The sequence below is a fragment of the Lynx canadensis genome, chromosome A3, assembly GCF_007474595.2.
Source record: "Lynx canadensis isolate LIC74 chromosome A3, mLynCan4.pri.v2, whole genome shotgun sequence".
NCBI classification, from domain to species: domain Eukaryota; kingdom Metazoa; phylum Chordata; class Mammalia; order Carnivora; family Felidae; genus Lynx; species Lynx canadensis.
Window position 1 is genome coordinate 133,503,538 of NC_044305.1, and position 12,300 is coordinate 133,515,837.

A 12,300-nucleotide genomic window follows, 5' to 3' on the forward strand; every position below is an offset into this window, starting at 1 on the left:
ACTGGCTTCAAGTTTGGGCTTGTCCACCGCACTCCTGAAGACAAAGGGACATCTTATCCAGGTCACTTTTTTGGTTTGTCGCCCTCCTCTTCCCAGCCTCCTGGTTTTGTCCCCAACTTCCCCCAGTCCTGGCTCAACGACGACCCTCACGTCGTTCCCTTTGTCTGGCGGCCACCCCGTTCCCCTTTGTTGTCCACGGTTCCTCCTAGCGAAGGGTGGCTGTCCGCCGACTGTCGGGAAGGACGACGAAAAGGGTGACCGGGCAAAACCCCGCCACGTCCGCACCTCGCGAGGCCGCCTGCGATCGGCCCTCGGCCGCGACCGCCCCTCGGCCCCTCACCGAGGCCTGAGATGGGGGCGGGGCGCGGCGCGGCCAGCGCCCTCTGATTGGCTGCGGGCGTCGAGGCGCCGCGCCGCGATTGGGCGGCGGGGCTGTCTGGCGCGAGGGGCGCGCAAGGTGGGGAGGGGGCGCTGGAAGCTGCTGGAAGTCAGGGGGCGGGGCTGGGCGCGGGAGCGGGCGCGGACGCGGGCGGGAGGCCGGGGGCGCGGGCGCGGGCGCGAGCGGGAACGCGGGCGCGCGGGCGCGGGCGGGGGCAACCGGGGGAGGGCCGAGCCGGTCACCGCCCCCGGCCCTCCCTGGCCCCGCCCCGCGCCTCTCACACCGCGGGCGGCCAGGGGGCAGGCGCGCCGGCTGCATCCCCATCCTCGGCGTCGCCCGGCACGGCGCGCGGGCGAGCGGCGCGGGCGGCCGGAGCGCGGCAGGCGGAGCGCCAGGCCGGCCATGGCCACCACCAGCACCACGGGCTCCACCCTGCTGCAGCCCCTCAGCAACGCCGTGCAGCTGCCCATCGACCAGGTACCCGAGGAGGCCCTGCTGGCGTCGCGCCCTCGCCGCCCCCTCCCCGGCGGTGTGCCATCCGCGCGGGAGCCGGGACCCCGGGCACGGGCTGCGGCGGGGGCCGCCCCTTGAGGGGAGGGGGCGACCCGCCTGTTATTGTCCGCACGCCATCTCGCGCCAGCCGCCCCTCCCCGGCGTGCCCACCCAGCCCCCATCCCGGCCGTGCCCGTGCAGCCCGGGGGGGCTCCGGGCACCGACGTGCGCGCGTGCATGCTTGGCCCTGCTGCCCGCCACAGCAGCGCCCCGAGCCGGGTCGTGTGTGCGCCGGGCACTCGGCGATCCGGAGTCCCGAAGCCACTTGCAGTGTGTGTGGGCACGGGTGTAGACGGTGTAGAAAGGCTGTGCTTTGGTGTCTGTGCCCTGCGCGCGTGGCAGCGAATGCCCCACGGGGAAGCAGGATGGATGGACCTCAGCGGAGAGTGCACTAGACCCGCGAGCGTGGCGTGGGGGTGGCCAGTTTAGGGCTCCGCGACCTGCACCTTGGGACAGTTTGCATTGAAGTGTGGCTTATTGAACAGAGAGGCAACAGTTTGCGGGGAAGGCAGAGGTTATGAAGAAAAGTCAAAGTCAGATAATAATCCCAGGATTTCTAGCTGAGAAAGTTGCAACCTTGTGGTTGGAAGAAGCCACCCTACCCCTCTCTCCCACACCCCTCCAAAACAAAAAACAAAACAAACAAAAAAAAAAATCCCCATATGACACTGTTTGGGGAAGGGAGGTATTTAAAGGAGGCCAGTTGAGCTTGTGTGAAAGGCCTAAGGGTTTTTGAGAAATAAACAGTAGTGTGATGGGAAAAGCAGCGCCATTTTTATTCCGAAAAAGTTTGGAAGTATTTTCTCAGAGTGACATTTAGGATAGTGACATTTAGGGTCATTGTTGGGGAAGTGGGGCGGAGGGGGGGAGGGCAGAGATAGATAATTGCTGTAGCCCCAGGCTAGATCAACTGAAAATTTTGCTTACAATTATTTCAGGTGTACTGTGATCTAGAGGTGTTTGGGCTTTACGAGGATCCTGGTTCACTGCCGTTTTCTTGAGAGTGCTGCTGTCCTTTGATGTCATCAGGGATTTCGTTTATAAGACAGGATTCCTCTGTATCCAGACTGGGTTTCATAGCAGCCAGATGGGAAACCACTCCTGTGCCTGATACTAGGACATTAACTTACTTTGTGCTTTACTGTTTTTTCTTTTTTTTTTAATTTAAAGACTGGTGTGTGCGCGACTATATAAAAAATTCTACCTCTGTTCACATCTGAATCCCTTACTTCTATTTCAGTCATAATTTTTGGTTCCTGGTAAAATGCCTATCCCCCACAAATCTTGAGCAACAGTTGTAGGTCATGCTAATAAAGTGCCAGTGGACTTTAATAGAAATTAATTTATAGAAATTAATTTAATAGAAATTAATCATGTACTATAAGAAAGTAGTTTCCTCTGTTTATTAATAAACTTATCAGAACTTAGGGTTTTGGGTTTTTTTTTTAATCTTCTCAGCCCTGTGGAGGATTCTCACTTTTCCAAACTGAACTACACTGTGTGACCTTTTAGTGTTTTTACACCCGTGACTTAAGTAGGTTGCTGCCAGGGTATCGGCAAATGCAGGGTGGGTATCTGCTTAAGATTTTTCTTGAGGATGAGGAGCAAGGGAGATAGGCCTCGAACTTTTTTTTTTTTTAATTGTAGTCGATTTATAGTATTATATTAGTTTCAGGTATACAGCACAGTAATGGGACAATTCTGTACATTACACAGTGCTCACCAGATAAGTGTAGTTACCATCTGTCACCATGTAACCTTTCGTTAATTTTAGGGAACAGGTGTATTCTTTCTTTCTCTGCTTACCATGATGAAATATATTTTTTTCCTGTGCTAATACCTTTTATTTTTAAAAAATGTTTATTTATTTATTTATTAGAGAGCCTTTGTGCACTCATGCGAGTGGGGGAGGGGCAGAGAGAGAGGGAGAGGGAATTTCAAGCAGCCTCAAGCAGCTGTCAGCACGGAGCCTGCGGGGCTTGATCCCACTAACTGTGAGATCATGACCTGAGCTAAAATCCATAGTTGGAAGCTTAACCAGCTGAGCCAGTCAGGCACCCCTATGCTAGTATCTTTTTTTTTTTTAAGTTTGTTTATTTTTGAGAGAGAGGGAGTCAGAGCACACGAGCAGGGGAGGGGCGGAGAGAGAGGGAGAGAGAATCCCAAGCAGGCTACACACTGCCAGCATGGACCCCGATGTGGGGCTCCAACCCACGAAGTGTGAGATCGTGACCTCAGTTGAAGTCAAGAGCCGGACGCTCAACCAACTGAGCCACCCAGGCACCCCTCTTTTAGTTTATGTAATGCTTAACAACTTTTTAAAGTGATTTGATATTAATGAAATCATTTAAACATCTCAGCAATCCAGAGCAAGTTCTTTTCGGTACTGAAATAAGCAGGAAACTCAAGGGAAGGTGACAGGACTTGAGATTTTGGCTTTCCTTCTTTATTATCTGTAGGTCTTGATTTGTTATCTTGGACAACCTTCCTTCTCTTGGGACTGCTCTGAATTTTTGCAGCCATTTGTATTTTGAATTGTTTCCTCTTTTCTAAGCACATCTTAAGATTGGATTACTAACCATACATGTCTTAACTTTTTATGGTGATGATTGAACTATTTCTTTGAAGCAGTGAAGAATTAACTTTTTTGCTGATAAAACTCTTGGAATAACTACAAACTCTTACTGTAAATTGGATGAATAAAGAGTCATTTAATCATTATTTTGAAATAGAAATTAATTTTTGTAACATGTAAATAATTGAGTTCAAGTTGAGAGGAAGCCTAAGAATTACTTGTAATCAAATAGTGTGATTCAACAGGAAAAAGACAAATCAGGAAATGAAAAGTGTAAAAATATAACTTGTTAGTTTGTTAATTTGGTATGTGCTAATTAAAAATGTTTTGAAAATTTAGGAAATTATAAAAGCAGTTTTTTTTTTAAATGTTATTTATTTTTGAAAGAGAGAGAGAGAGACAGAGACAGAGTGCGAGCAGGGGAGGGGCAGAGAGCAAGAGGGAGACACAGAATCCAAAGCAGGCTCCAGGTTCTGAGCTGTCAGCACAGAGCCGGACATGGGGCTTGAACCCACGAACTGTGAGATCATGACCTGAGCTGAAGTCAGGCGCTTAACTGACTGAGCCACTCAGGCGCCCCTAAAAGCAGTTGTTTAATGTCAGAGGAAAAACAGAACCGTAGGGCCAGAGAACTAGTTCATCTCTTGTACTAGAGTGAGTGTAGAATTTTTGAAACAATAGAAAATACTGGCCTGTATGGAATATACAAATGTGCATTGCAGGGTAAGTTAAGAGAGAAAAGAGAAATATTTTGTAGTAAGACCAGGCAAGGAAAAGGAACAGATCTTGTCTTAGACTCCTGGGCTGTTTAATCTTTCCTGAGAATTGCAGAGTGACCTTGAGGTAACCATAGTATTTGTTTAGTGTGCCTAAATTAAAAAAAAAAAAATTTAATGCTTGTTTATTTTCGAGAGAGAGAGAGAGAGTGCAAGTAGGGGAGGGGCAGAGAGGGAGATACAGACTCTGAAGCAGGCTCCAGGCTCTGAGGTGTCAGCACAGAGCCCGACTTGGGGCTCGAACTCACGAACTCTGAGATCATGACCCAAGCTGAAGCCAGATGCTCAACCGCCTGAACCACCCAGGCACCCCAAGTGTGCCTTAAATTTAAATGAAAATACTAACTCCGCTATGAACTGAGGGTAAATGATGCTGTAAGCCTGTGGGGTTTCACCTTTCTAGGCCTTGCATTCCAGGTGACTTTATTGGGTGGTTATCATGAAGGGGATAGACGGAGGGCGGGTTTTTGAGGAGGATTTGGACGCAGGGAGAGCTGTACCGAGACAAGGGCCAAAAGTGCTGTGGAGAAGGCACCAGATGTCGTTGAATATAATTATGTTCTGGATTAGTTGCTGGTGCGGTGAATTTTTAAAAGACCCCGAAGTGAGGAGTAACAAGCAAGAGAGAATAAGTACATGTCCCAAATCAACCTTTTAGAGAGAGAGAGAGAGAGAGAGAGAGAGAGTGTGGTGTGTGTGTGGTGTGTGTGTGTGGTGTAAATCTCATCGTATGTATGTTCTATTCCATTTGATTTACCTCTCTGAGTTACTAGACTGAGGCTGCTCTCTTGCCCTCTCTCTCCTCCCTCCCTTTACTCTCTTTTCTTTCCCTTTTACCATTTTCTGTCCTTATTTCCCATGATGCTGTAATACCGTGAAACTTGAGTAAATTTCCCTAGCAACGTGGTATCCAGGTTGGCCTTCCTGGCAGCCAGTTGGCCTCATCAAGACAGTCCTGTTTGGGGACAGGATTAGTGTTTCAGAGATGATGGACTAAACTGTTTTGGGGGGGGGAGAGGGCAAGAAGGAGGCTCAAGATATTTTGAAAGGTTTGGAAGGAGGGAGAAAAGGATGGGTGGGGAATGGCATATGACCTGTCTGTAGCTAATCCTGCGAAGTTAGGCAATAATTACAGCGGATAACACGTTACAGTTTACAGACCTCTTTTCACAGCGTTGTATTATTTAATTGTCCTCTCAGTACCCTGTGAAGTCAGGTGAGATTCAAGGTCTGATGTATTTTAGGTATATGTATACATACAATATATGTGATATGTGTATATATTTTATATATGTGTTATGTATATATAGATATGGTATTAAGCATTTGAGTAAAAGGTCAATTTTATTTTTTTTATTTTATTTTTTTATTTTTTTTTTCAACGTTTTTTATTTTTATTTTTGGGACAGAGAGAGACAGAGCATGAACAGGGGAGGGGCAGAGAGAGAGGGAGACACAGAATCGGAAACAGGCTCCAGGCTCCGAGCCATCAGCCCAGAGCCTGACGCGGGGCTCGAACTCACAGACCGCGAGATCATGACCTGGCTGAAGTCGGACGCTTAACCGACTGCGCCACCCAGGCTGTTCCAAAGGTCAATTTTAATTTAAAGTCTTAACATCACTGTTGTAGATACGGATTGCCAGTAGATTTTTGGAGGAGAGAATGGAGATAAAGAACTTCCCAAACACTGGAGGCTGGTGGTAGTGGTTGGAATAGGGGAAAACCGTGTGTGTGTGTGTGTGTGTGTGTGTGTGTGTGTGTGTGTGTGTGTGAAAGAGAGAGAGAGAGAGAGAGAGAGAGAGAGAGAAAGAAAGAAGTGTGGAGGCTTATAAAATCCTGTTTACTTTGGGGTCGGTTGGTTTGTTGATTGACCTTTTCTGTATATTCTCGCCCTGTACGATGTAGGCAACCAATGAAATGAAGGAATGTGTTCAGGGAAAGAGTAGTTTAAAACATTGACTTACTTAATCCTCCTAGGGTTCTGTGCTATGGTGAACCCCATTTTATAGATGAAGAAATCAGCAGAGTTTTCAGTACTGAGCCTTTTTAAGAACATGATTTTTAAGGGGGAGAAGGTGAGTGGCAGTGAAACAAGCAAAGCAAGGATTAATTTTATTTTAAAGCCGCCATTTGAATGCTTTCGGTTTAGGACATAAATATTTAACTCATTTGTCTGTCCTGTCTACTTTTACACCCGTAATGAGCACCAGTCTTCATCACGAGAACCCAGAAAATCCTGAGACAATCTGCCGTGGAAGATTCCTTTTAATAAGGAAGGCATATGGGACTAGGAATCTTGAATCTGTATTTTAGGCCCTGTCAGTTAACTAATTTTAGATATGTCACTTTACATAAATGAGTTTCCTTCTGTGTAAAATGTGTGTTGTGCTTAGTTTTAAAATTCCATGATCCTGTGTTTGTTTCATTAACTGAGGAAGCTGCCCCAAATTCTTTTTGGCCAGAGTTGGAGGGAATATAAATAAAAACTCAAGGGAGGAGAAGGGACTAATACATTTTGAAGAAGTTTTTAACAGTAAGACTCGAAGTTGCCTTTCTGTTTGATCTGAGGCAGCTAAGCAAAATGCCACACGCCCTGACAATTGCAGTTCACACTGGTTTCCCCGTTTTCTGTCCCTTGGTCTGTAGGAAGTCATAGTGTGGTGGAGAGCGGAACAGGCACGACTGGGTCTGTAGCCAGACTCTGCCAGCCCTGTGCTGCTTGGCAAATTACCGTCTTTTTCTTTAAGCCCCAGTCTCTTCAGCTGTAAAATGTAAAATAAATAATAACCTATTTGTAGATGTTGGTGAAGATGAAAACACGTAGTCTGGGTGAAGTGCCTGGCTCCCAGCACATGTTTGATACGCTTTTCCTCCACAAACTATGGAGTGCATGTAAGTTAACATCTGTTCACATGTATTCCATTTTTAATCTTTAGGACTTCTTTTTCAGGAAGGGAAATAGGAGGTTCAGGTTCAGTCATATGCCCACACAGTGATTAAATTAGGATTAAAATCCAGTTTGGAGTTTGGAATCAGAAGTGGTTTTTCTGCTTCTTAATGCTTCAAGAGTTCTTTGTCCCCCTGCTTTAAAACTTCGTGTGTTCGGTACTACCTCGACAGGTACACATAACCCTAGTCTCTGTTTATTGTGGTCCGTCGGGGCTGACTTTCCAGGGAAATAATCAAAACAACTCACACACAGCCTTTGCCTGCACTCAGTTAACAGGCGGGATTCCCCAGCGCTAGAACTTGACAAGATTTCTTCAAAAGAAAACACACACAATTTTATTTCATTTTAAAATAAAATAAACACAGTCCTCAGAAGAGATCACTTAAAGATTTTATGAATGACACGGGCGAAGCCTGAAGTCATGCTTTGGTCAATGCATAGAGCGCGGAAAAGAGGGAGGGGTAGCTAATGTGTGAAAAGGTAGAACCGGGATTCAGGAGGGATGAACCGGTGCTAATGACGTGCCCCTTCTGCTTCCTCTGCTGCCAGCGTCCTGACCGTTCTTCCAATTCTGCGTCCAGTACACCGTGCGTGTCAGTGTGTTTCTGAATCCCGTCTCACTGTGACTGATTCCTTACTCGAACCACGAAAGCGTTTTGGGTTCGGTGCTGTTCTGGCACTTACTCTGCTTAGTGATCTGCGCATCAGTCAGGGTCTGCTGGGAGCCAGATTGAACTAGGTAACCGGGGAGACCTTTAAGAACTATTTACTAAGATCAGTGCAGGGTTAGGGAGATCAGCAAGGAATGGGACAGTCCCCCAGTACCAGCTCCGCTAGGGCTAGAGAGGCCAGGGGGAGGAAGGAGCAAACCCCAAGGGGGGAGCCCTAGGGGCTGCTCCCTGCGGCGGTGAGCTTGAGGGAGGGCGTTGGGAGGGACGAATACCCCTACGTCCTTCTCATCCTCCCATCCCCTGCCGCTGTCCCCTCCACAGGGCAAGTTGATGCTTCGGGGGCACAGGTGGACCTGGACGGCATTTAAATATCCAGAACAACATGGTTACTAATAAGCCCTGTGCGGTATTACTCGTTTCTCTACAAGTAAAAACCTTTGGGCACACCCCATACTGCACATTGTCATTCTGTCTCTTCTCAGTCGCACGTTCTGAAAGAACAGTTGATGCTTGGTGCTTCCATTTTCCCAATTCCTATTCGCTCTTACAACTATTGCCATCAGGCTTCTGCCTCCAGCACTAACAGCCACATCCAGCGGCAGACTTCGAGAAATGCCCGGTTGTTTCCCTGCCTAACTTCTCACAGTGTCCACGCTTGCCTGTGCAGTGCTTTTGAAAGTGTGCCTCTGAGGCCACTTGTATCAAAAGTCACTTGGGTTTGTTGTTAAAAATAGATATTTTCAGTGTCTCCCCAGACCTCCTGAATGAGGGCCAGGGAACCTGTGTTTGTGACCAGTCTCCTACCCTAACCACCATCAGAGTTAAAGAGCTTTTTAAGGCTCTCCATATTACTAAAGGGCTATAAAAACGTGATGTATTTTTTTACTTTTTAAAGTTTATGTATTTATTTTGAAAGAGACAGACAGCACGAGTTGGGCAAGGGCTGAGAGAGAGGCAGAGAGATAATCCCAAGCAGGCTCTGTGCTGCCCGTGCAGAGTCTGATGTGGGCCTCGATCCCACGAAACTGTGAGCTCATGACCTGAGCCGAAACCAAGAGTCGGACGCTTAACCAACCGAGCCACCCAGGCACCCTATGATGTACTTTTTACATGTTTGTGTTTAATCCTTTAACATGTAAGCTCGAAATAGAATGCAGTGTAATGGTGCTGTTGGCAATATGATCACAAGGTTTGGAGAAATAAAATTCGTAGTGTACTCTACAAGGTATGGCCCTGAAATGGAACAAGTGTTTTGTTGACTGATGTAACGTGCCCTTTCAGTCCTGTCATTTATGCCCAGTGACTGTGTGTGTAACTTCTGGTGTAGACGGTGTGAGGAGTCTGAACGCGGGGCGGGGTCTTCCCTGAATGGGAGGCCTTCCTGTGAGAGGCGTTGCTCGCCCTGGTTCCTACCATCTGCTTACCTTTGCGAACCATTGGCCCCTGAAGGGTAGGCTTAGAATCTCTGTGTTGTGAGGCCAGCTCCTTTTTTATTATTCAGAGCCCCCCACCCCCACCCCCAGACCGGAGCAGTATATTGCCAAAGGCCATGCATTTAGATTTGGAATTTAAACCCTTGTCTGCTGCTGCTACAAGTACTTTGTACTCAGTTACTAAGACTGCCCCGCTCCCTGCCTCCGTGCTTTCTCCTGTCTTCTAACTCCCTGCCTTTGATTAAGCTGTTTCCTCTGCCTGAAGTGGGCCCGCTCAACCTCTCTCCTAGGCTCTGGACTCCCACTGGCCCGTCCCTGTCTTCAGAGCAAAAGCCCATTCTTATCCAGATCTTTCTTTCTTAGGAAGGAGTTAATGGGTGCTTCGTGGGGTCTTTCCCCTTTCCACTGGCTGCTTCTCAAATGTGAGTATCCTTCCAACCCTAGAAAGCAGTGGTAGGAGAATCCACCTTTGGTTTCCGGGTGATCTGCCCCCCCCTTGTTGATGAGGGCGTCCCAAGCAACTGCCTCATGCCCCCTCCTGCTTTAACTCGCTCTGATAGCACCTGCAGCACTTTAAAACAAAATTATTTTATCTGCTGATTTTACAACTCTCCCTGCTGGGAGTTAGAATAGGGGCCTCGGGTGGCACAGTCGGTTAAGCATCCAACTTTGGCTCAGGTCATGATTTCGTGGTTTGTGGGTTCGAACTCCGCATTGGGCTCTGTGCTGACAGCTCCGAGCCTGGAGCCTGCTTCGGATTCTGTGTTTCCTTCCCTCTCTGCCCCTCCCCCGCTCACACTCTTACTCTGTCTCAGAAATAAATAGACATTAAAAAAAATTAACAACAAAAAAGGAATAGTGGCTTCCTCTTACTCCTGCTCTTGTCCTTCATGCTGAGGACCCACATTGGCTTAGACACTGCTTGGAGGAAGCGGAACTGGTGTGGTGAAAAGCACAGATTGGCACCAACGATCGTCATTTATTAGCTGCTGTGGTTTTAGCATTCGCTGATCTTTTGTAAGCAGCAGTGTCCTGGTCTGTCAGATGGGGTGGGGTGGGGGGCCGCCCCAGGGGGTGTGGTTGGCCTTGAGAAAGGGCAGCTCAGGGCTGGGTGTGAATGACTACCGAGGTCCTTTCCCAGGGCTTGTGGAGGACGCGGTGTTGTGCGGGGGTTCAGCCCATCCCTGAGGCTGGTCCGTCTGTCCGTCAGTGCGTTTTCAGCCACGCTCTTTGCAAGTGTCTGAGTGCCCATCGTACACCTGACCGTGCGCTAGACGTGCGGGATACAACGCAGAAAGCGGCTGCAGGCTAATGCTGTGGTTTTAGGACTGTTTCAGAACAGCCGCGAGTAGGAAGGAACAGCTGACCAGGCGGGGGTGGAGGGTCCTGGCTGAGGGGGTCACACAGGCCCGATGCTGAGTGAGCGGGCAGAGGGCCTGTGCAGTTGTGCCCCGGTTCTCAGGGCTCTTTGTCCTGCGACCACTTCACTTTTTCACTCTGTCCTTGCCACTCACACCCTCCCCAGCTACAGGGCAGATCATGGGACCTGGAGATCAGTGGTGACCTCAGTGGATGAGGTGCTTTCTTGTGTTTGCAGCCCAGCTGGGTAAGCTCCCCAAATTGGGTTCAGGTCCCCCTGGGATTTGGTCTCCTGCCGGTCCGTGGTGCCTCTTAGCAGGTGCATAGCCTTGAGCGTCATGGGCCTGTGTTGTGAGGCTGACCAAAGACTGCACAGCATTTCAGAAGGAAGCTAGGAGGTCAGAAGGAAGCTACATCAACCCTTTGGGCCAACTTTTATTTTCTTCTAGATGGTGACTTAAACGGAGACTAGCGAAGCACCCAAGAATTTTGGAGGACTGTGATGATTATTCAAAGGGAAATGAAGATAACCAGGAGAGGTCCCAGTATTCTCAGCTAAATGATTACGGTGTCTGGTGATGAGGGGTGATTAGGGGTGATTGAAAAGAGAAGCTTTATCAGCACTGTTATCAAGAGATTCAGAAAAAACGAATCCTTCCAAGTGCATAATTGTCTTTATTCACAAAGAACAAAGGGCCGCAGCTTGTGGTGCCACGCCCTCTCCCCTTTCATTTGGGCCCTCCAGAAGGCTCCTTTGGGATATTCCGCCACCTCCCCCAAGCCAATCCCAGGAAGCCTGGCTTTCTGCCAGCAGCAGGTGTCATCACTGGATCCTTTCCGGGCAGCCAGTGTCCTTGTGGAGAGAGGAGGCCAAGGGGACCCCCCCCCCCCCAGCTGCCAACCAGGGGGACCTCACTCTTCTGTGAAGGCCCAGGCCTCTGACCAGCTTGCCTTGCTCCTGTCTAGGCAGTGGACAAAAATGTAACATACTTTCTGTGCTAATCCATAATCCCTTAGAAGCTTTCTTAGTTTTTAGAGTGTTTCTGTGCCAAACTTGGTGTTTATGGAAGGTCAGGCTTACAGATAATATCTAATTTTGGACATATTTAAGTTACTCAGCTACATGCATATTAAAATAAAATAAAGAGCTCCCTGCTTATACAAACAAAAACCTCTGAATCCTTCTCTTTTTTGACACTAAATTTTAGGTAGATCTGTGCACATGAAAGACATTTAGGTGATACTTGTTAAAACTGAATGGAAAGAGGCTTTGCCTTTTTGCAAAACCACTAGTTTCAAAACCACTCGTCTTGTGGGTGCTCAATAAATAGTGACTGAATTGAATGCATCTAATTTAACAGTATTAAACTTCAAAGATAAGTGTAAAGACCTTCAGTGAAGTTCTAGAAATTGATTGTATAAAAAGAGAATTGCCTGAGAGCAGCATTCAGGTTTACGAGTAAACCCCTGGGAGTTTTTGTTTATTGGAAGGTGCCGTTCAGCTGACCAGGTCACGGGTTAGGTGAAATAGCAATGCCAGCGTCTTTCCAGATTCAGATGTCTAGAGTGCACGAGGCAAGGAAGGTAAATAAATGTAAATGTAG

The 12,300-nt window shown here is 48.1% G+C and overlaps 1 protein-coding gene across 1 annotated transcript in view; it reads left to right on the forward strand.

The window, feature by feature from the left end:
* Positions 1 to 753: 753 nt before the first annotated feature.
* MBOAT2 (membrane bound O-acyltransferase domain containing 2) overlaps positions 754 to 12,300 on the forward strand; it is a 127,699-nt gene continuing 116,152 nt past the window's right edge. Inside the window, exon 1 of the mRNA XM_030311689.1 lies at positions 754 to 856. Coding sequence (XP_030167549.1) covers positions 782 to 856 — 75 coding nt within the window. The 5' untranslated portion in view covers positions 754 to 781. The remainder of the gene's footprint in view (positions 857 to 12,300) is intronic.